This window comes from Equus przewalskii, chromosome 9, assembly GCF_037783145.1.
Source record: "Equus przewalskii isolate Varuska chromosome 9, EquPr2, whole genome shotgun sequence".
Taxonomy (NCBI): domain Eukaryota; kingdom Metazoa; phylum Chordata; class Mammalia; order Perissodactyla; family Equidae; genus Equus; species Equus przewalskii.
Window position 1 is genome coordinate 81,520,837 of NC_091839.1, and position 23,399 is coordinate 81,544,235.

The 23,399-nt window shown below is 45.3% G+C and overlaps 1 protein-coding gene across 50 annotated transcripts in view; it reads right to left on the reverse strand.

Annotated features, from left to right (window-relative positions):
• Window positions 1–23,399, reverse strand: part of MAP7 (microtubule associated protein 7) — a 149,702-nt gene that overhangs the window by 22,492 nt on the left and 103,811 nt on the right. For 9 of the 50 annotated variants that reach the window (XM_070559413.1, XM_070559423.1, XM_008528203.2 and 6 more), the window contains 5 exons: window positions 17,356–17,519; window positions 16,451–16,568; window positions 12,833–12,943; window positions 7,554–7,667; window positions 2,621–2,748 (listed from right to left, as the gene is read on the reverse strand). In XM_070559413.1, coding sequence (XP_070415514.1) covers window positions 2,621–2,748; window positions 7,554–7,667; window positions 12,833–12,943; window positions 16,451–16,568; window positions 17,356–17,519 — 635 coding nt within the window. Of the gene's footprint in view, window positions 1–2,620; window positions 2,791–7,553; window positions 7,668–12,832; window positions 12,944–15,699; window positions 15,787–16,450; window positions 16,569–17,355; window positions 17,520–23,399 lie in introns of all 50 variants that reach the window. The other 41 variants (XM_008528196.2, XM_070559404.1, XM_070559394.1 and 38 more) reach the window with 8 other exon arrangements.

The window sequence follows — 23,399 nt, forward strand, 5'->3', positions numbered from 1 at the left end:
ACACAATCAACAGAGTAAGAAGGTAGCCTGTGGAATGCAGAAAACATTTGCAAATCATATCTGCTAAGGGGTTAAGATCCAGAGTATATGAATAATTCCTAGAACTCCACAAGAAGAATTAAAATAAAGTTGAAGATTAAAAAAGTAAAATTAAAGATTAAGATTAAAAAATGGGCAAAGGAGCTGAATAGATATTTTCCAAAGATGATATACAAATAGCCAACAAGCATATAAAAAGATGCGCAACATCACTGATCATTAGAGAAATGCAAATTGAAAGCCCAATGAGGTATCGCTTCACATGCATTAAGATGGCTACTATAAAAAAAACAAACCAAACCAAACCCCAAAATAAAAAGTGTCGGCGAAGGTGTGGGGAAACCTGGAGTGCTTGTGCACTGTCGGTGGAAGTGTAAGTAAAATGGTGCAGTTGCTATGGAAAACAGCATGGCAGTTCCTCAAAAAATTAAAAATAGAATTACCATACGACCCAGCAATCCCACTTCTGGGTACAAAACAACGGAAAGTAGGATCTCAGAGATATTTGCACACCCACGTGCACAGCACAACTATTCACAAGAGCCAGGAGGCAGAAGCAACTCAAGCATCCATCAACAGATGAACAGATTAATAAACGTGTGTACACACACAGATGCACGTGTGCAAATAAATGCATCCACATACATACATATGTGTATACAATGGAATATTACTAGCCTTCTTAAAAAGAACAGAAATCCTGTCACATTCTACAACATGGACGGGCCTTGACGACTTTCTGCTAAGTGAAATAAGCCAGTCATAAAAGACACACACTGTCAGATTCCATTTACATGAGGCGTCTAAAGTAGTCAAATCCACCAAAACAGAAAGAGAAATGGTGGTCGCCAAGGTCTGGGGAGAAGGAAACAGGGAGCTGTTTAATGGGCATAGTTCCAGTTTTGCAAGATTTAAAAAGTTCTGGAGATTGGCTGTATAACAGTGTGAACACACTTAATGCTACTGAACCATATACTTAAAAATGGCTAAGATGGGAAATTTTGTTATATGTTTTTTGCTATAATTAAACATTTTTAAAAACAGAGGTAAAGCTTGGTCTGTTGGCCTCACTGGCCACCATTCGAGTGCTCAGCAGCCACATGTGGCTGGTACTCGGCTGGAGTCCATGGTGCCATTCTGGGGTACACATGACTTGTAGAGTCATTTTTTGGCAATAGGTATTTACCTAAATTTTTGGTTGTAAAGAGGAGAAAAGAAGGCCCATAGATCAAATACAGAAAAGGAAGGCATTAAAAAAATAAAACGTGGGAAAGTGGAGACTGGATCATGCGATGAAAACCTCAGTGAATAGGTTGGCCAAGGGTGAGCTCTCCTCCTCTCCTCTTGGAGTGTTAATTTTTGTTTTCATCCACAACAAGATATTTCTCCTTCGGTAACGCTTTCCCCTCCCCAATAAGTGCCCAACCTTTGGGGCCAAAGCTGTTCTGCTTAACTGCTGCTTTCTGTCCACGGCTGGGATCTCTGAAGCAGCAACATGCGAGTGAGGGACACCTTCCCGACACCCCAGGGCAGCTCCCCGTTTGGTTGAAGGGCTGGGGGTCTGACTCAAGCAGGAATTACACGCTGACTCCCTAACGCCTGACGGGCTTGAAAAACTGCCCGCAGGCAAAGCCATCACGCTCTCACAACCCTGGAATTATCCTAAAATGCCTAAGCAAAACCCTTTTAAGGGCCCATCAGCTTTATAAATCTGAACTGCTCTGGGAAGTTAAGATCTAAAAAAACTGTTCCAGCCTTTCATTAACTCGGTCATGCTGTTACCATGGGAGAGAGACAAGACCTTCTGGTTGACTGGCGAGTCCTTTCAGACTGAAGTATGGTGTCTGAAGACCACAGAACAAGGTCCATATCTTTCATCGGATACCAAACATGCACAGTTTAAATCAAAGAAGAAGAGAGATTCCTGGAGACACACAAGTTACATCAGTGCCTTTACGGCACAGTGGAAATTAACCCCAGCTCAGCCTCCTTCCAGGAATAACCAGGATGTGTATTATATTCTTTACTTGTAAAATCTGAGTTTGTAGCACAGCCTATTGGCTTTTCAAGAATTAATTACTTAGCAAATAACTAGTGTTTTCAAGATACTTTGTCACCATATCTTAAGATCTGGGCCCTGACAGGGACTAGCTAAGCAGATAAAAATTCTTTATATTGCTTTCAGTGAACACTGGTGAGAGGTCTGCCAGCTTCTGGATCTGGCTGGAATGAAATGCAGAGGCAGCAGCCCAGGCCTCACAGGTTTCCTTACTTTCAAGAACAGAAGTATGCTGGCAGCGCATTTATTTGTATTGATGAAGACAAATACAATTCCATGCATGTTTACACATTTGAACAGAGAACAATTTCATCTTCAAATTCTTAGGGGGAACAAAATCCCCAAGTGGAGAGGGAGCGTGAGGACGTGACCACCCAGCCAGCCAGATCCCAGATGGGTGGATGGATGGGACGGTGGAGGTCGCCACCCCTGGTCTTCCTGACACCCACAGTGGGCCTTGGGGTGGCATCTGCTCCGCACAGAAAGTGTGCAGAGCGCCCAGCGGCTCCCAACACTACTCACCACTGTGCCATGGACAGTCCTCCTCCGCGCAGAGCCCTCGGGCGGCGTTACAAAGAATTTTGGTCGCTCCATCGGATTTCTAGAGTGTGCAGCTTTGTAGGGCATGATGTTGATGGGGCTGCAAGATGCTGAACGAGGACAAATGGGGATAACTAGGGTGCAGGGGACTGCTTTACACAGAAGGGTGCCAGAGGAGCAGCAGAAGGAAGGGCAAGAGCAGGTTCGGGACGAGGAGCAAAGCAGAGACAGAGAGAAAAGTAGGGAGAAGGTGTCATTACCCAGAGGCGTCCAGAACCATCACCCTCAACTGTCCTCACAGCCCTGCCAGTTTACAGTGTCCAAAAGGAAGGCATGTCCAGATGAAAAATCTGGAATATATAAGCTATCTGGCTACTTAAACACGGATTAAAGATACAGATGTAATCCAATGATGATGGAAAGCAATGGCCTTCTATTCCTATAAATTGATGGTTCTGGTAAAACGCTACATTAGCGATAATTTTTGTATATGACTGGTTTATAATCAGCTTTTTCCTAATTAGCTTTAAGATGGAACAAAAGGCATAAAGACAGGAAGCGAGCAAGCAGGCAAGCAAGATTCCCTACAGCTGCCGCAGGAGTCAAGCCAGCAGCCAGCAGGGACAAGCAGCCGCATCTTTAAAACGTGCAATGACCAAGTCTCCACAGGTGTTAAGACTTGTTACAAGGACAACCAATAATTTCCAGAAAAAAAATCCTGTAAATGTTTTATCTATTTAAAGGCAAATCAAATGCCTGCTCTGGGTCTTCCCAGAAGCCACGGCATTTGACGGTTCACAAGCAGCAGCAGGAGAGGACACGGGGACAGACGAGATGTGAGCGTTTTAGACGGTGAATAGAACATAAATAGGTTAGAACCACCAAAAATAAGGTCAAATCATGAATAGCTTTTACAGGTTTTCTCAAGATGGAATATTTTCTGAAAAACCACGTACAGTTTCTGATAATTTGACTTCAAAGAAACACTGTCATTAGCCAAGTGATTCTGAGTGACAATGGGTTTAAAGAAATTCTGACAAGGATGCATAGGTGTCTCAAGTGTGGGCACTAAGGAGCCAAGGTCCAATTTCAGATCTCATCCAGAAATTTTGTTTTCCAGCAAAAAATACGACAATTAAACATGACTACTGAGGAGAATATGTCTTTGCACCATGTTATAAAGTGACTCCACCCAACTCTAGCCATCGTACAATCCTTCAAAGGGAGGATTTTGTGTCGACTGAATATGATAGTATTAATAAATTAAAAACTCAAAAGTTCACAAGACAAATTTGGGGTAATCCTAATTTCAGAATCGTAGAGCTCAAAGAACATCTGTGATTTTGGTTTAATCTACAGACAGTCGATCAGACTGCCTCTTCCTTCGTGTGCTCTCTTTCATCCAGTGCGGTACCCTCTGGTCACCACTGATGGTCCGGGTGGTGAAGGGACTGGAGGCTGCATTTCCTTTTCATTTCAAAACAGAATCTGTTTCTTCAGGATAAGCTACCTTCGCATCCCCTCAGTTCTCCTTAGCAGAACGTGCGTCTTACTTGCGAATGGACATGAAGCTCTGCTTCCGACCCTGAAGGTGAAGGCAGGTCCTTGGTGCTGCGATCACAGGGCAACTACTTGAAAGTAACCCCTCCTGAAGTGCCACACAGAGCCTTTGCATCCCCCAGACAGGGAGAGAGGTCAGTAATGCGAAACCCTGCCAAGCCAATCGAACGCACTTCAAGAGTAACATCCTGGCCCGGTCACCTCTGTGGGGCCCTGGGCACAGCCGGAGGCCATTCCCAAGGATCGAGAAACCCGGGACAAGAGCCCTGCTCCAACGCTGAAAAAGGAATGCAGCACAGAAATATGACTTCTTTTTCCTCTGGTGGAGAGTAATAATTTCAGGGGTGTCTGTGATTACTGCCTGAGACCACCCTGGATGTAGCCAATCTCATCAGGCCGCTAGTCCATTCCTTATCACAGCGTGAGGTGATGCTAAGCAAAGGATGACAAGATCCTTAAACCTTCCAGTGCAGTCTATACAGAAACCCTCAAGTTTCATTGCTCAAGAAACATCGTCTGGCTGAAATATACACTGTAAATTCCCTCTAAGGGAATACATTTCATGAATTCACTGTTGTTCTGAACAGTAACTACTGACAAACCGGAAATCTTTAAATCAATTATTCTAATAATCTAGCCCTCCTGAAGGGACAGGAAGAGCAATACATATATATTCTTTTCCTCAGAGTGCCCTCTGTATCCCCAAGGCAGTTTTACTGAACATGAAAATTCTCTTTGGAATGTCTCTGAGGAAGTCTTGCAGTGTCTGTATTCCCTTCTCCTCTTGGTAGCCGGTGTGTGTTAATTTAACTCACTTGCGATCTTCCCTGTGAAATAACGGTGCAAAGATGATGCAGTTCTAGTGGCTGGAGTGCAGCACAGAGAAGAATTACATAGTAAAATAATAATAATCTTAATAACATTTGTTGAGGGACTCTATGTGCAAGTAGCATTCTAAGCATTTTACACATACGAACTCATTTAATCCTGAGCTCTAATAATCACACGTATTTTAAGTGAATTTTAATAAGCGGGCGTGGAAAAGCCAACCAAAAGCAGTGGCCCCAACGAGAGGGTCAGACTGATTTCCAATTTCCAATGGCTCTTTTCACTTGCTTGGGGAGTCTGCAGCCACCGAACACCCTAGGGGTCAGGAGGGCTGCTCTCATCTGCTGCTGGCACCCCGGCTCTCGACGAGGTCATCCTCTTGCCAAGGGCACTTGCACATAAAATGAACTCAACGCGGGGCTTGCCCTGTGGCGTAGTGGTTGAGTTTGGTGCCCTCCACTTCTGCAGCCCGGGTTTGCAAGTTCAAATCCTGGATGCAGACCTACACCACTGGTGCGCCACGCTGTGGAGGCGTCCTGCATACGAAATACAGGAAGACCGACACAGATGTTGGCTCAGGGCTAATTTTCCTCAGCAAAAAACAAACAAACAAAAAACAAAACAGAACTCAAGGGACAACACTAAAATGAGAAGACAAGGGAAAATCCTCAAGGAGAGCAGGTGGGAAATGAAAGTGATGGAAAGGGTTTTTGACAGGATACACGTATGAGACGTTTACATATATAATTTCCAATGGAAATGTTTAAAAAACAACAGTTTTGGTTCATCAAACATAAGCTGTATTGATGCAATGACCTAAGGAAGGTATTAATAAAACAGGCAACTCAGGGGCCGGCCGTGCATTGCTCCACGCTCAAATCAACACGGAAACGTGCCGATCTGCCGAAAGGAGGATGGAGAAGTTGCAACGCAAAAAGCGAGTCAGCAGGTAAAAAGCACCTTGACTGAGCACAACAGTGAAGAAGGACGATGGAAGACGGGCCGGGAGAACGGGTGGAAAATGGGGAGAAGGTGCTGGAGAGACTACAGGGAGGGCGAGAGGACAAGAGTTAGTGATGACAGGAACAGCAGAGGGACACTGCTTTTAGCCGTGAGGCCGCGCTTTAGGACAAAACAACACACAATGTGGAGATTAGAAGCACAGTTTCCACAAGCTGTTTAGAGCCTGTGACACAGGAGCGAGAAGCAGTTCTAAAGGTTCTTCAATTAGCTGGATGTAAAGAAAGCTTTCACAACTTGCATAAAGTATGACATTCACAGGCTTAAGAAATAAACTATCTTGAGAGGAGCTGTATGTCTTCCTCCAGGAAAATCTCAGATGCAATGTGACAGCTGATGGGAGAGGCAGTCAGAGAACACACAGAACACGGAGGCCCAGCTTGCTGCAGGCACACGTGTACACGGAGCAGCTCGAGGGTGCAGAGGACGGAGGGGTACAGGAGCAGGTTTAACATCTGCCCGCCTGTCCTCTAAGGGGCCCTGCTGTGAGTCAGTAGTCGGCACAGCAGCCGGTTTCCGGGGCAGGTGGTGGGGACGCCTCCAGAGGACTGTGAGAACCAGGGCTGATACTAGCGCACTGGGCACCACAGAGGGAGGACATCACAGAGCCACCAAGAACCACTCCCTGCAAAGAGGCTCACGAGCATGAAGAGCTTGCAGAGGACACGTGATGGAGAGGCTACGCCACTTCTAAGTGCCAAAGATGAGCGCTAGTGGCTGGGGCACGGGCATCCCAGCTGTGCCCAGAGATGTCTGGGAGACTCCAAATCAACTCAGCGCGTGAGGGGCACCGCCAAAAGCCGAATGTGCATCCTTCCTCCCAGCTGGAGAAAGGCTCCCAACTAACTTCTCATTAAATTAATTGGCTCATTCAGCACATGTTTTGCCTTTCAAAAAAGTAGAGGAGTTACAACTAATTATGCTAACCAGCACTTGGCACATTTTACGTATTTTCAACGTATGTAACAAATAAGAACACTATAATTAGCCTTCACACAACTCTCAAGAGTTTTGGAAGGGCACATTTACTCCTCGATTACATATAAAAGGCTGACACAGGGCGGCTAAGTAGCCAGTGTGCGGCCACTTTATGAAACTCCAGGCGTAAGTGGGCTCCTGCTTTGATTTCATTCCCAAGTCTGCACGTTGGTATCAAATATTAACTTATGTCTACCTGTGACCACCTGTTCAGACGCAGGAGAAGAAGGGCAGGTAAGGATAGGTATTTCTGGTCATGTGAGGCACAGACGGAAGCATCTGAAGCCACCTGACCTCAGGCGGGACATCCTCTGTCTGCCTGCATCTCGTCCCAGCAAGATGCTAAGATGGACGCGAAGGGGAAGCAGTGCCAGGGGCATGGAACCAGTGCCGACAGGGTATCCCCAAAGCCTTTCCACCCAGAGAAGAGAAGCACACGGGAAGATGGAGACGAGACAGAGGAACACTGGCGGCGCAGACATGCTTCCTAGGCTTCACCTCGCCAGGAAGCGCGCCTCGGTGGTTTTACCTGCGTCTCCAGACAAGGCAGCTGTGCTTTTACTTCTGGCCAGGAACGAGTGGGTGGGCGTCAGCAGTCTGCTAACAACGCTGCTCTCCCATGGGCTGAGCTGCAGGCGGCGAGCTAAATGTCACCACATAAGCGAGATGTTAGAAGTATTCTCTCCAGGGGCCAGAGGGCACAGCACATCCCACCTATCGCTTCCCAGGCCTGGCCTTTGAGCCCAGGCTCTCCAGGGAGGACAGCTGGTGAGCGTCAGGGCGACAGGAACCCGCCCAGAGGAGCAGCTCTCCACAACGGGAACTTTCTTCAAGACGTTTAGTTTGTGGCAGGCTCTGTATCACAGTTTTATGCACTCAGATTTTGCTAACCACCTTCCTCCAGGAGTCAACACGTAACAAAACAGAAGTATCATTTCAACTACAGGGTGGGAAGTGTAGCTGGCTCCAGTCGTACCTGCTGCCCTCCCAGGACGGGCAGGGGCCTGAGGGCACATGCGTCAGCCAGAGGGCCTCCTAGGTGACCCCAGTAATCAACTCCAACAGAGGCTGTGGCAGGTGAGTGCAAGACTAGATGCACATACAAATACAGATAGACAGGGTCTCCGTTCAATTTTGATAGATCTCCCTGAACTGCTACTCGGGCCACTGGGTGAAATCAGATACAATAAAGTGAAAGAGGACTCATGCAATGTACTGCATGGATTTCCTTTTGACTTTTGCACTCAGCAAGCCAGGCTCTTTCAGGTCCCTGTTTGGCAACAAAATAAAAATTTTGGCGGAGGATAAGGGTCAAGCTAAACAAGATAAAATTAAGCAGAAAAGCCAAAATTCAGTATAAACATGATATTGGGTGGGTGTGTGAAGAATCTAGAAAATGAATTTAAAGTAATACAATGACATATGGTCCCAAATTATACTGGGGCTTGGCAAGACTGGTGTTAGGAAATACATGCCAATTATACATTACTTTGCCTATACTGTTAGCTTCCAGTGATGGCCCATGAAAATAAAGAAGGTACTTTGCAAAAATACCGGGAAAGAAGCTTGCAAAATCCTACAAATATCAGTAAAGTGATCGTATACTATCTCTAGTTTAGAACACGCTCACAAATCACTTATAAAAGTCTTTAAACTTGTCCAAACCTGGCAAGGCCACATCTATTCTGCACCACAGACAGCCGGTGCGAGTCCCTTTGCCCCTGGAGCAACTGCTCTTATAACACCTTTATCTGTCGTATTTCAAAGGAATGACGTTCAAATTCTGGAAATTAGTTTCACTTAATAGAAGCCAACTAATGTTTAATGTTGTTATAGAACATACTTGCTCCTACTGTCTGGAAGGAAGTACCAGTCTCCAATGAGTACCTTAATTATCAGACTTTATTTTAAAAGAGTGGCTATTTTGATCAAGGCTCTGGCAAATTTAAGAATTAGTGAATTGTTCATTCGATTTTCTGTTTATTAGGAGAGTCTTCATGGTTAAATTAAACCTTTTCTGACATTATGACATGAATGAAGAGATTTGTTATAAAACTACTGTAATAGTCACACAGGTCACAGAGCACACAACGAGATACTATAAACCAGGGGATGGCAGAGAGAGATGTGTGTGCATGAGAGAGAGAACAACAGAGCATAATGTAACCTAAATTAATTAGGATACATTCACAGAATAAAATCACTGGAGAAAAGTGATTAGGATTAACTGAAAACCTTCAGCAGATGAGAAAGGGAAGAAGAGATGAGTGCTTCCTTTTCTCGGATAAACTCTGACAGACTGGCTCAGAAGTGCAGAGAAGGTTTACCATTGAAAATGATGTCTTTCCCCCCCTGATTAAGAAGTTCAATTACTTTATTTCTGTGAGTCTTTTTAAGGCATTAAGCAAAGAATCTGCCCCAAATGAAGATCATTAGAAAGCCTCTTTGACCTGTGTTTAAAGCAAATCTGAAGAGATTTGTTTCACAGCTCTGACACTGTGAATGGTTTTGCTAGGAGAAACTTGTTTCCACTTCCACCACTTTCACAACTGTGCCCTGAGCAAGAGAGCGCTAGATCTCTCCCGAAGACGACCCTTTAGTAAAGGTCAGCACAGGACGGTTAGTTGTTGTTGTTATTTTTTCACGTAGAGGGGCCTGATTTTAAGATAAGCTCCTGAAGGAGGGGAGAATAATTCTCACAAAACAACTCTATAGTATTGATCTTATTTAAGTACTTAAAAATGAGGTACTGACAGTCCCCACAGCAGAGCACCTGGACTAGAGGTGGCACGCCCCACAGGTGTCTGCACCGCCACGCTCCTCCCTGAGCAGCAGGCACTGTTTCAGTTCCAGAGGACGCGTGCCATGCAGTAATCACGCAAGTGTTGCCAGATCCTCATTTTTCATTAGAAGTAGGAAAACTAAATGTTGTCAGAAGTCTTCCATTTTTTAAATGTTTAGCAATTAATTCAAATTAAAACAAGAACAAAAAGCCTGCTCAAGTCACAGAGAATACGTCTGTGGGCAGAATTCAGCTTGAGGCCTGCCAGGGTGTCCTCTGATCATGATTCTAGGAAAAAATGGAGGGACTAATTTTAAGCAAAGAGGAGGCAAATTCACTCTTACTTTTTTCAAACTCCCTTTTTTCCTTCCATGAGAAAAGAGCTGGTTAAGCAGGTAACTTAAGATAACAAGAAACACATTTTTAATGCAAAACTTTCCAGTGGCAATATTCTTTCTACTGCAACGATTACAGACATCTTTGGTAATCAGAGGTTTCCGTTAACTCAGGGCATCTCATCAGTCGATGTGACACTATATTCAGTGTGATAATCAGAACATTTTAAAACCGGCAGAGCACAGGCGCAGAGCTAAGGGACGCCGCTCACTGCTTCGGAGGCCAGGGAAGAGCAGCTTGTGGAGGTGGATGTCTACCAGGCGGTACGGAAACACTTCAGTATCTGTGATAACCAGTGAGCATCCCAGCTGAAGATCAGCTTGAGAGCATCAGCGTGTGGACAACAGCAGCTTCAGGGCCTGTGCTGAGAGCCGAGAAGGCTCCCACAGTCTAGCAACGGTGTGCACCCTCTGACTGAGGAGTCTGTAAAGCCTCTAATTTGATAAGTTGATAAGAATGTTGTCTCACTTGATTATAAAGGATAACTTTAACAAGTAGCAGAAAAGAAAATTAACTAAATTACCTAAATTTCTATATCAGAGAAGCTGAAATTCAGAAGAATTTCTGTTCTCACTAAAGGCCCGGTCCTCACTGTCCTGAGGGTTCTGTCTGACTTAAAAAACCTGCTTCTTGGACCATATGGCAGGCCCTGGTGGACACACTGTCCTTCCAGGCTGACCCCGCCTGTGAGACCCAGGAACCGGGTCACAGTTCTTTTGATAAGGGGGCGGAGAAGCAGAACTCTCAAATTTACTGCTCTTCCTCCTATCCTGCCGTCCAGCTTCGTACTGGATTTTCTAGGCCTGCACCATGGTTTGAGGGGCAGTCTCCTGGCCCCAGCTATGAACTGGTTGTTGAACTTCCCTTGACCCTTAAACTCACCCAAAGAAGAATGCACAGAGTAAGCGCTGATCTAAGGAAAGGGTTCCACGTGCACGAAGGTAAGCACAGAAGATGTGGTGTAGCAACAACATGGTTGGGGCGGGGGTCTCTGTGCCAGGCCCTCTGCTCCAATAATCAGCCTGCAGGCTATGAAGTCAGGCCCTTCACCTCTGAGAGCTCTATCATCCCAAGGGGAGAGATGCGCCATCCAGCAAATTTTCCCAGTTCTAAGCTCCCAGGACTTAGTAATATCCTATGAGGCACCCCATGCAGGACCTATCAGGCATCTTACTTCTAGCTGACACAGCACCCTCCTTCCCAGGAGCCTCGACAGGATATTGCCTGGTTCAGGGCCCATCTCCCCACTCCCAATCTTCCCCAATTTCAGGTTTGGGACTGTAGGAGGCAGCAAGTGAGGTTTAACTTAAAAGTGCTGTAAATCCCACTTGTGGTTTGTCCGAGACCCAGGTTCACGGACGTATGAAATTAGAGTGTTAAGCGGCCAATTCCAAAGAAAAGATGAACAGACAAGTGTAGGAAGAGCCTTCACGGGCTATGTTTTACGTTGTATTAAGGGAAGGGCTTGAAAATAGAGGCTATGAAAGGAATTTTAATTCATAATACTTTTCTCTAACATATAAAAAGCCCCTAATTTGACTACATGTCTAATATCGATGAATTAGGCAAATTAGGTTAAAAAAGGGAATGATTTAGGTTAAAGGCAAGATAGGAAGTTGTTCAAACATTTAGTGCTTTAAGAGATTAGTTATAAAATAACATCAGCACACGTAATATTGTACATCACAAAAACACCATAAATATTATACAATACAAAATACACAAATACACATACACACATACAGAACATGCACACGTTACATTCTTTTTAAAGACTATAAACACTGAACTGTTCCCAGTTTCTTAGTAAAGCACTCAAAGTAACCACAATTTGTTACTTTTAAAGAGTATGTGTTTCTATATTGCACATAATTCTTTGGTTTTTTTATTTAAAATCATTTCAGTTATCTAAAACAGCTTATCTTAAAAGCTTGATTTTTCCTTCTATATAAGTATGCAAAATAAAACTTTTGTTTTATAAATAACTCGAGATTCACATACTATAAATCCACAGGATGAATAAAACTCAAAATTCAAATACAATGTTAATCGGAGAACTACGAGTTATTAAAATTTTTAGGAGACTTAGATGATATTCTTGAAGTTAGGCCAAAGCCCTTAAGAATAAATGAATGGACACCAAAAACCAATCGCACACACAAGAAATGCAGTAAGAAAGGTCTGGTTAATGAGAAACACATTAGCAAAATGAAATCTACCAACATGAGTCATTTCAAAAGGTGTTTTGGAAGGCCAAAGCCTGGAAGTCCGGAGTGCAGACGGAAAGTCAAGGACAGTGTGACGGAAGTGAGATGGATGTTCGTGACAAAGACTGTCTGCATGCTGGTGGATAAGTGGGTGATGCTGGAGCTGTGAACGCATTTACTAAAGGTCGAGAGAAGCACCACTTTCATCCCCGCTAAACCACTCAGCCAAGTTCTAAAATGAGAACGTTCTTGTTGCAAGGAAAATGCTGCTCAGCCGTTTACTGCTTTTTTACTCTGAAGTTTTTTTCTTCCTATTTAAGAAACGTAGGGAAAGCAACTTCAGATGCTTATTTTTATCTGTAAACATCCAGAAAAAAAGCATTAGGTAAATAACAGAACACTTTGTTTTCCTTTTGACTGTACCTCTATCTGGAGAATTTAGCAAAGTTGCAGATGAAGAGGAGAGCCGCTTGCTAATGACGGGATCAACATGTTTCGAAAGATTCATGGTGGAAACTGATCGCCTGTCTGGATCTAAAACAAATGGAGATAATGCTAATTGACAGCCAGCATGCAGGATTGCCGCTTCCTACTTCACTGATGGAAGGAAAACTAGGACTGGATGCTTCCAGCTCTATTACTAGATCTTTCACAGCAGCACAGTTTTCTAAGTGGATATTTTACTGGTAACTTAAAGGCTAGAAATAAAATTCATTTTTCTTACATGGTAAAATAAAATTGAGCTCGCCAGTTTTCAGCCAGGAAATTCAAGCATATTGTTATTACACACAACAAACGGATGAAGACTAAAGGGCGGCAGCAGAGGGCAACTAAAGTCATGGAGACAGGCTGCGGAGCAAAGGGGACCACAGACGCGAAGCCATTCACAACATCCCAAAGTCGGAACCCTGGGCAATAACAGTGCTGGTAAAGCAGAATGAAACCCTCACACAAAAAGAACGCCAAGTCCTGTGCACCTGCTGTGACCGTGGCTTATAGGGTCATTTCACCCTGGCATTAAAGTTCATCACAGAAAAAAAGACTAAAAAGAAAGAAAGAAAAGGGAACTCTCCTGGTGTGGAAAGGATGGCCACCATAGCACTTCTCTTTCAAAGGTCTCCTAGTAAGCACATCTCTGAGCCTGTAACACGGAGTTGAGTGTGCTTTACAAACATAGCATCAGCCTACACGGCTGCCGACACAACTGACGGCAGCATAAGGAAAATCAGAATTCGTTCTTTAAGTTTATGAATAATATGACTGTTTGTCCCGCAGCTGAGTAATTTTAGCCTCATTCTTCAAGTCAGAAGAGAAATAGCCATATAAAAGGCAAAAATCAGCTGTTACTTTGCTGTCTGCACAGTGGACCAAGCTGTAACCATGCTCATTAGCACAAGTCACGTGTCCTGAAAATAACTGCATGTCATAAGGCCTAAAAGTCTCACCACTACATTCATCTGGCAGGCAGGCAGATGTTCTGACCTATAAGAGCCAAAGTTGGAGGGGTTTTGCTGTATTCTGTTTTATCTTCTATTGTTAGCTTCTTCTAGAACTAAAAGCAACCCAAAATATTGCTTGTGGGAGAGGCTTCAAATCCCAGCTCCCTCTCGTCTGACTAACCTCGGTAGTAGAAACTGCACAGAGAACCTCACCCACAGAATAACCGTTTCTGGCCATATTACATGTACAGGGATGAACAAGTCTCCACCAACATTGGACATCCCCGTCTTCTCACTCACCTGTGTGGTCGAAGCAACTTAATTATTAAAGAAAACCCAAGACATCACTTCTCTGACTCAAAATTTGCACTTAACTGATGGGCTCTTAGGGCAACCCTAACATAAAGAAAAGACTGAGGGCAGACTATCAAAAGGAACGTCTTAGTGATGAGACGTAAGGCTCCGGGCACAGGGACAGAACCCACTCCCGGCGATTTCACAGCGGTACGTTTTCTGGTATCCCTTCATATGTCATGCGTTAGCTGGGGGACATCTGTCTACATGCAGGCCTGTCCCGGAAGTTAAAATGATGAAGGCATAATATGTATTTATTATATTAGTTAATATAGTAATTTTTAATCTTTTCTTTTTTTCACAGAACAAAACACAAATTCACAAGAGGATTCACGGAGAATTGGTTTAAAGGTATAAAGTTTTATGAACTAGCGCTAGCTGATGTGTGAGCAGTCAGACAATACACAGCTATAGTCTGGATTGAATCTAAATTCTAGGACGCACCTGTCAGTCGGCAGACACATGGCGAGCCAGGCGCTGTGCGAAGTACAGGCATCAGAACGAGCAAGGCCTGGTCACTGATCTCAAGATCACAGCAGACCATTCTGACCTTTGAGAAGTCTGGCAAATTCCCATTATTTTCAAACTTCTCTGTTCTGGTACAGCAGCCATTTCCTCTAATTCACAGCCCTTATAAAAACGCCTTCATCTGACAGCTCAGCAACACAGCACTGGTTGCTCTGGCTCTGGGCAGCAGCAATAAAGTCAAGCATTAAACTCCGGGTGTGGGAGCAAGGACTACAGCTAAGCAATTTGTTCCCCCTCAAAATCATCTAAAAAATCAGTAACAGAGTATACTTCTGCCATACATGTGAAAAACATGAAGCCAAGTAAAAAATAAGTGAGCGTATAAAAATATATCCCCAGGACAGCTTTTCTACATGGGACAAATACGCAGAGCTATCCTGAGGATGAAACTTCACTCGTAAATGATCTTTATGATCACAGATTCGATATGGGCGCCACCACACACACTGGGTCGTGAAGAGCCAAGAAAAAGAGCTTTCAGTGTGGTTCACTGTCACAGGAAAGTAAGCTATGGTAATCCACTTTTAGACTTTTTAAAACAGAGGAGTTACAGAAGATACACTGGACGGTGGGAAGGAAAGAGAACAGGGCAAACAGACAGAAACCCACAGTTACTTAGATTAAAACTAAAAGTGGCAACAGCAGTGTTGATGGGGGAAAGAAAGCCAAACTGGATGAACCTGGATCCCAGGTAATTGGTTAGCTAAGAAACATTGTTTTAAGGTTTTACCCAAAATGATCATTTCAAGAGAAAGCAAACATATATGGAATTACTTTATTTCAACCCCTTTAAGTCACCTGAGTTTTATCATCACACTTAAGAAACACTGTGCTGTATCCAGATCTTGGTCTATGCAACGGGATCTGAAGCATGCACGTGACTATGGTGATGGTTCCGCTACGATGCGCTGGCCCTAGTCTGAGGTCTAGCTATGGGCAAGCAATCAGCAACCACAGGGACGTCAGTACCAGGTTTTCTAGTACCACCAAAAGTCGTGACGTGGTGGTCCAGGCCTGCTAAATCGAGAAGGGTGAATGACGACTCAACAAAACCACCTGGGGACAGAATGTAAGACAATGATTTTTCAACGTAAATTAAAAAAAAAGTTTATTAGACTCACACAAATGAAAAAGAACTGACACACTCTATAAAACTCAAGGTGTACTGAACTTACAGTACAAAAATAAACCCTCTCCCTCCGTCCAAATTGCAGTACGATTATGTCCGCTAGGGAACACGGGAGCAGCTCAGACTGCTACCGCTTCTAGTTCGGACGCTTGCACTGCCTCTCGCAGGGCAGCAGTGTTGCATACACTTGAGGGTCAGAGTATCAGCTCAGAGCATTGATTCTGATCAGCCAACAGTACTATGATTCCTCCAGAGCAAAAGATAAAGCTGGTTAACCTATTCCATAGTTGTGAAACCCTTCTGCAGATGAATTATTTAAAATAATGCAGAGCTGAAACCAGCATGTTTACTTGGAAACACTGCATAGACTTCTGTCTCTTCAGGGGATTCTGTAACAAGCGAGAGAAGCAGCCGTGAAGGGAGAGAACCTGTCTTTTTATCTCCATCTCCCTCTCATCCTCACACACTAGAAGCAGCTGTGATTGCAGTTTAATCATTTCAGCAGGATTTCTGCTTTTCACACTTAGAGAAAGGGCACCTTGGCTGTGCAGGGAGGCAGCGCTGGTCTGAAAGCGGGCCCTGCCTGCTTACCTGCACTGTGGGCGCGGGGGCTCCCGTGGAGGGGGCCTCCCCACGACCACCGGTTATGCTTCTGTTTTGGCTTCTGGCTCCTTTCCATCGTGCGCCGTACGACAGCTTCATGGCGCTCCTTAAACAGAAGAGGCGAGCGAGGATTAGTCAGCCTGGCTGCTGGAGGCTTCCCCAGCTCAGGCAGAGTGGAGCGAGAGGTGCCACTGACACTGCAGCCTGCACCTCCACAGCCCACCTGAAGGGGAGAACAAGATCACCCTGGGAGGGTTACTGAAATCGCTGGGTCCCTGCACACACAGCCCTCAGTATATGGTAGGTGCTTAAAAAAATGACTTTTCTTATTTACTACTGGACTGCGATGCTTTCATCAATACATAAGCACAGCAGTGAGGTCTTAGCTTAAACAGATGCTAAATATGTGTGGTACCACATCTAAGAAAATGGAATTTGGAATCTGTGGATGTGGGTAATTCTGACCCCATGACAGTGAGTTGTATGACTTTGCGTAACTTACCCATTCCATGTTTACAAAAACTGATATATTAACACTTACTCAAGGGTTGAGTAAGGGTGAAATGAGACAACCTATGTGAAAACGTTTGTAAATGGTGAAGCCCTACGGAAACCCAATTACTTGGAGTGGTCCATATAGACAGATGGAACATAAAGAAGTTACAAATTAGACCACAGACGTGGACTTTTAAAGTCACTGTGGTGACAACAACAAGCACATGGTTCCCCGCCCGGCTTCCACGCCGATCTCCCCTCACGGGACCGTCTGCGCAGCGGCTTCCTCTGACACGGTCCTGCTGTGCGTCCGGCACGTGCGTGGACCGTCTCCCGGGCAGTGGGCTGCACTCCTGACTCGGCGAGCCTCCCCGCCTCCCAGGGGGCGGCGTCCTCACCTTGTCCTCCTCCAGCCTCTGCCTCCGCTTCTCCTCCACCGCAGCCCTCCTGCGCTCCTCCTTCAGCCTCTGCTCCTCCAGCTTCTTCTTCCGCTCTTCCAGGTGCTTTTCGTAGTGCTGCCGGGCTCGCTCTTCTCTTTCCAGCCAGACGATTTCTCTCGCAGCTTCAGGAAGAAAAAGGAGGGGATTCAAACACAGGCAGGTTTGACACTGGAACGGTGCGGCTCGTGTAAATGGCCCTCATCGAACAAACGGAAGCCCGCTTGTTTTGTATTAACCAAGCACGGCCTTCGCTTTCCTCAGTTTTCAGGAAAAAGTACGCTGTTGATTTTTGGCCTAATGTAATATGCCCACAACGAGGCGGGAGCAGCAGTGAATTCTGCTCTTTGGGAACCCGCACAGCCCTCTAGTTGTCACATTCTTACTCCAGAATAATGCACATCACAGGCTCTGGTCTCCATTCTGATATGGATATAATGTCCTCAAAACCAACAGACCATCCGCCTCTGTCTTTTTAAGAAACGTGACATCCTCCAGATGGAAATGCTGCGGCTACATCTGTCCCGTGTCCCAGCATGGCACGGGCTCTCTGAAAGCATCAAGGATTTGGAGACAATCCCAAAGACTGATGGTGATAAAAGACGTGAAATGCCTCACAGGGCTATCACGGGGAGTCGCTAAGCGATGGGAGGGATCACGCACGTGGCCGATCTTGGTCTGAAGAGCTCACAGTCTAGTCATACAAGACTTAAAATTGAAAGCTCAGTGAAAAATGTCGTTCAGCGATGGAATGCTTTTCTTTCCTCATTTTAGGGAAAAATATACCCCACAAAACTAGCTTTTTAAATACGATGTTTCCCTCAGCCCTGATGACTAAACCATCTTTAACACGAGTTATTAATACTGTAGGTAAAAGTGTCCAAACGAAATTTAAAGCATAAACCTTGAGGACACTTCATGGCATATAAGTTAAAACGTTACTTTTTAAGAGAAAAAGATAGAAATTCAGAACATTTCCGTTTCCTCTAAATGTTTAATATTAAAGATTCTGCATTTCTGCTACCATTACATCTTCCCAAAGCTGCTCATCTGAGGAGAAAAATCTACTGAAAGGGACCTGAGTTGATTCCACTTTTGTGGAAGGAGAAGGAAGAGGACAAACCCAAGGTGAGAGAACCAGGGACCAGCAGGCGAGGTCTGGGCTCTCTGGGCAGCTCTGCCGCCAATGGGGTGCCACCTTGGACACGTCCACTTGGATTTCAGGTTTCTCTTGACTAAGAAGTGAGGAAATTGATCTTCAAGGTTCCTTCCAATTTTGAAAGCCCATGGTTCTAAAGAAATTCTCAGGCCCAAGTCAGAAATTTTCTTTAAGAAAAATGCTCAGTAAATATTTACTCAATGACTGAACAAAAAACACTATGAGAACACATGTTAGGGGCCGGCTCTGTGGCCGAGTGGTTAAGTTCGGGCGCTCCGCTGTGGTGGCCCAGGGTTCGGATCCTGGGCGTGGACATGGCACTGCTCGTCAGGCCACGTTGAGGCGGCATCCCACATCCCACAACTAGAAGGACGTGCAACTAAGATATACAACTGTGTACGGGGCGGGGCGGGGGGGGCGGGTGGCGGTTGGGGAGATAAAGCAGAAAAAAAAAAAAAAGATTGGCAACAGTTGTTAGCCCAGGTGCCAATCTTTAAAAAAAAAAAGAGAAGAGAACACACGTTAGAAGTAACAGACGGAGAAGAGGATTCTGACACCTTTGAGGACGCACTTACAGTGGGTACACATCCGTATGTAATGCCTGTGCATTTTCCACGTGACAGTGTCTCACTGGCAGGCTTTTAATGATGCTACACATTTTCATTCACTTACGAAGGAGGACTTACAGTGATAGATTCTGTCAAAGCCTAAACAACACGAAATATTAAAAGGCTGAACTGAAGGCCTTACTCTAACACGAGGCCTCTTCGTGCATTCCAGCTTCACCTGTTACCAATGTGGAGCCTGTATCCTGTAGCACAGGAAACCTACAGTTCTGCATTTTGCTTTTTTCACCCAAAATATATCTTAGAGATCCTTCCATGTCAACACATGAAACACTAATCTAGCAATCTTCTCATGGCCATACAATGTTCCATGTCTCATACCTTACTGCATATAACCAGACACTCATTGGTGGGTTATCTAAATCACTTACAATATTTTATCAATTCAGACCCTGAGAGACATCACCGTGCTATCCTAAAACTGTGTGGACGTCTGAGCATCTCTGTGGCCTCTGTGTAGAAGCAGAATTACTGAACCAAGGGGAATATACATTTAAAGTTGTGATAGATATTGTCATACTATCTTCTGTGGTGGTCACAACAATTTATACTCCCACCAACAACAGATGAGAGTCAGAGGCAGAAAAAAGAACAGATTTATTCCCTGAAACCCATGGATCTGCAGGATGATACGTCTATTTCTTAACTATTAGCTTTCAAACCACGTAGTCTGACTTTTATACCCCAATTTGAGGAAAACTTCAGATTCTTTGAGGACGTTTATGAACACAATGTATTCCTTTCCTGTAAGAGACCTGCAAGCCAGAAAGACAAAATAAGAAGTACAGGTGCTTATGAGATATTAAGAAAATGTTTTAAAAAATTAAGGTCAAATTTGTAAAATAAGAGTTGATTAATTTGCAGATTAATTTTCCTTAATGTTTTCCATCAGGCTACTTTCTTGCTCGTGAATATTTGTGGCTATTTCCTCGTTAAATTTAAACTCTTCTGATTTCTAGAGACCCGCCTAAACTTGGCCTTAACATACCTACTGGCAGTCTCCTTACTACACCCCCCAAACGAACCCCGCGCCCGCACCTCTGCTCCTGGTGTCGCCCTGTGGGAAGGCTGCCGTCCTGTTCTATCCAAACAGATCCAGCCTCTCAGGCAGCAGCCTCGTGACTGATTATAATGTATTTCAGCATCACCTTTGGAAGGGCGGGTACAGGGGGAGAGTTTACTATTTAAAATGTATATTCCTGGGCTCTAACCCTCATGTCCAGATTTCCTAATTCTAGGATGGGGCCCAGTGATCTGCATTAAAAAAACAAAACCCCAGGTGAATCTAAGACAAGCGGTCCCCTGATGGCACCTGGGGGGACGCCGACCTCAAGGTCTCTGCAGGAGCCTCTCCTCTTCCTGGCTCCTGCTGTCTCACGACATCTGCCACAAATCTTAGCACGTCTTCTGTTCTGATTTCTCGTAGCAAAGCTTTTTTCTTTTCTTTGCACTCTCTATAGTGCCCTTCACAACTTGAACACATCCAAGGGCCGTAATGATTACTCCTGATTCATTCACCCCTAACTGTGTGGTCTTGGGCAAGTTACTGAACCTCCCTGTGCAACGCTTCTTTAGGGTAAACTGTGCATAAACATAGGACCTTCCTCACTGATTTACTGTGAGGATTAAAAGAAAAATTACACTTAACATAGACTAGTTCTCTGCACTTGGTAAACACTCAGTAAATATTAGCAGTTACTGCCATCTTTGTCATCACCATCATTTCAATTCAGAAATTAAAGGTAGTTCTAAAGGTTGTGCTATAAATCACAACAGGGCTAGATATTATTACAATAATAATTAGTTTTACCCCAAACAACCCTTTAAAAGAAGAATATTTCTTTATCTGTCAAACTCTTGAGTTCCAGTTTTATCTTCTACCTGGAGGTGGAGACCCGACGGCAGAGCCATCTTCACACACCTGTCCCTGTTACACACGCCATCTAGAGACGAGGCAGACGATGCCCAAACGGCGAGCACCACTCCCACCTCTCTGCAGAGCACTGGGGCTGTGAGGACTGCTGCCGACTACTGACCATGCCAACTTTTCAACTGGAGGATAACACGTAAAATAGCTCAATATTTTAATGAGAATTGAAGGTTAATTTATTCTAAGAGATTTAGTTATTTAAAATATTCTCTAAGGATGACAGATAATGTCAAAGTCTTGTGTTTTCTCATTAAGAAATGAGACTTTTGGGGCTGGCCAGGTGGCGTAGTGGTTAAGTTCACATGCTCCACTTTGGCAGCCTGGGGTTTGCAGGTTTGGATCCCGGGCACGGACCTGCACACTGCTCACAAACCACGCTGTGGTGGCATCCCACACACAAAATAGAGGAAGATTGGCACAGATGTCAGCTCAGAAACGATTTTCCTTAAGCAAAAAGAGGGAGATTGGCAACAGAGGTTAGCTCAGAGCCAATCCTCCTTACCCCACCAAAAGAAGAAATGAGACTTTTGGAACACAAGAAAAAAAATCAACAACTGCTATGGACTGAAGTGTGTCCACCCCGCTCCCCCGGCCGCCAATTCTTATGTTGAAGGTGTAACGCTCAGTGAGACTGTATTTGGAGACGGGCCCGTAAGAGGTAGTCAGGGTTAAATGAAGTAATGAGGGTGGGGCCCTAACCCAATAGGACTAGTGTCCTTATAGGAAGGGCCATGGGTGAGTTCTCTCCCCCTCTCCAAGCACAGAGGAGAGACCATGTGACGACAACGCAGCCATCTGAAGTCGGGGAGAGAGCTCTCACCAGAAGCGGAACCTACTAGAACCTGGTCTGGAACTTCCAGCCTCCAGAACTGGGAGAAAATACACTTCTGTTCTTTAAGCCGCGCAGCCTACGGCATTTCGTTATGGCGGCCTGAGCACACTGACACAAAAACTCATTCAGTATTTAAACCTTTAACGATCACTAATTTTACAGAGGCAGCTCTATAAAAGAACAGCCTGTCCAGAAAAGGAAGCGTGATGAATATTATTAACCTTTACTTTTGTGAAGTTATGATTTTCCCTTGGACTGTGGGATCAAAATATAAAATGAAAGGAAAAATACACGAGTCCCTGAAATAATGGACACTGACAAGTCGGTGCCACCTCTGAGCTGCTGCCACCAGGATCAACACTATGAAGACACTACAGCAGCGTGTCAGGGCCATGCTATCCCTCTGGACTCCATTTAGAAATGACAGGGACTCCTGTGCTAGCAGCAGCTTCCACGAAAGGCAGGGTAACCTAGTAGGTGGGGCACAAGCTGTGCCTCCCAGGAACCTGGGTCCACCCCCAGGCCTGCCCCTTACCAGTCATGTGCCAACAAGCAAGGTGATTTCTGTGGTCTTGTTCCCTCAAACTGCTATGGCCCCACGTCCCGATAGGTGGCTGGGTGGGCCCACGGTGGGACAGCGCCACGGCCACAGCAGGGACTCGGCACACGCAGGTGATCACAGCAAGTGCGTCTGCATGACCATCACACCAACTCCTGTCCTGCTGCTGCGGAGAGAACGCAGCTGATGGGAGAACACAGGGGCGACAGAGCGCTCAGACGGGAGAACGCAGGGAGGACAGAGCGCTCAGACGGGAGAACGCAGGGAGGACAGAGCGCTCAGACGGGAGGACGCAGGGAGGACAGAGCGCTCAGACGGGAGAACGCAGGGACGACAGAGCGCTCAGACGGGAGAAAGCAGGGACGACAGAGCGCTCAGACGGGAGAACGCAGGGACGACAGAGCGCTCAGACGTGTAGCCTGGGCCGGCAGACCCTCCGTCCCTGTCCCACTTGAGCGCCCAGCCTGGTCCTCTGAGCAGCTCACGCCTGTGCGGGCGGAGAACATTTCAGCACCACGTGAAGGCAAGAAGCGCAACAGTCAGAGAAGACAGCAGGGTGAGCAGGAGCCTCTGAGCCACACACAGCAGCTGCGTCAGCTTCACATCCAGATATGCAAAGACAGGAAGAGGCTGCAGGTAACTCGGGCACCAGGGCAGCCAGCAGCAGCATGAAGAATCAGAAAACAGGTCTTAATTCTGCCACTAATTCTGTGTGACCTTGGGAAAATCAGCTCGCCTGTCCGAGTTCTAAACTGAAGAGTGGGACAAGATGTTATCCAGGGCGTTTTCAGCTAACTCCCAGGACTTGGTTTCTCCGTTTACCTTGGAGGATGCGTGTGGGATTATATCAGGTTTCTTTTTGTTTTGACTTTGAATGTTAAATTTTAATCTTTGTCCTT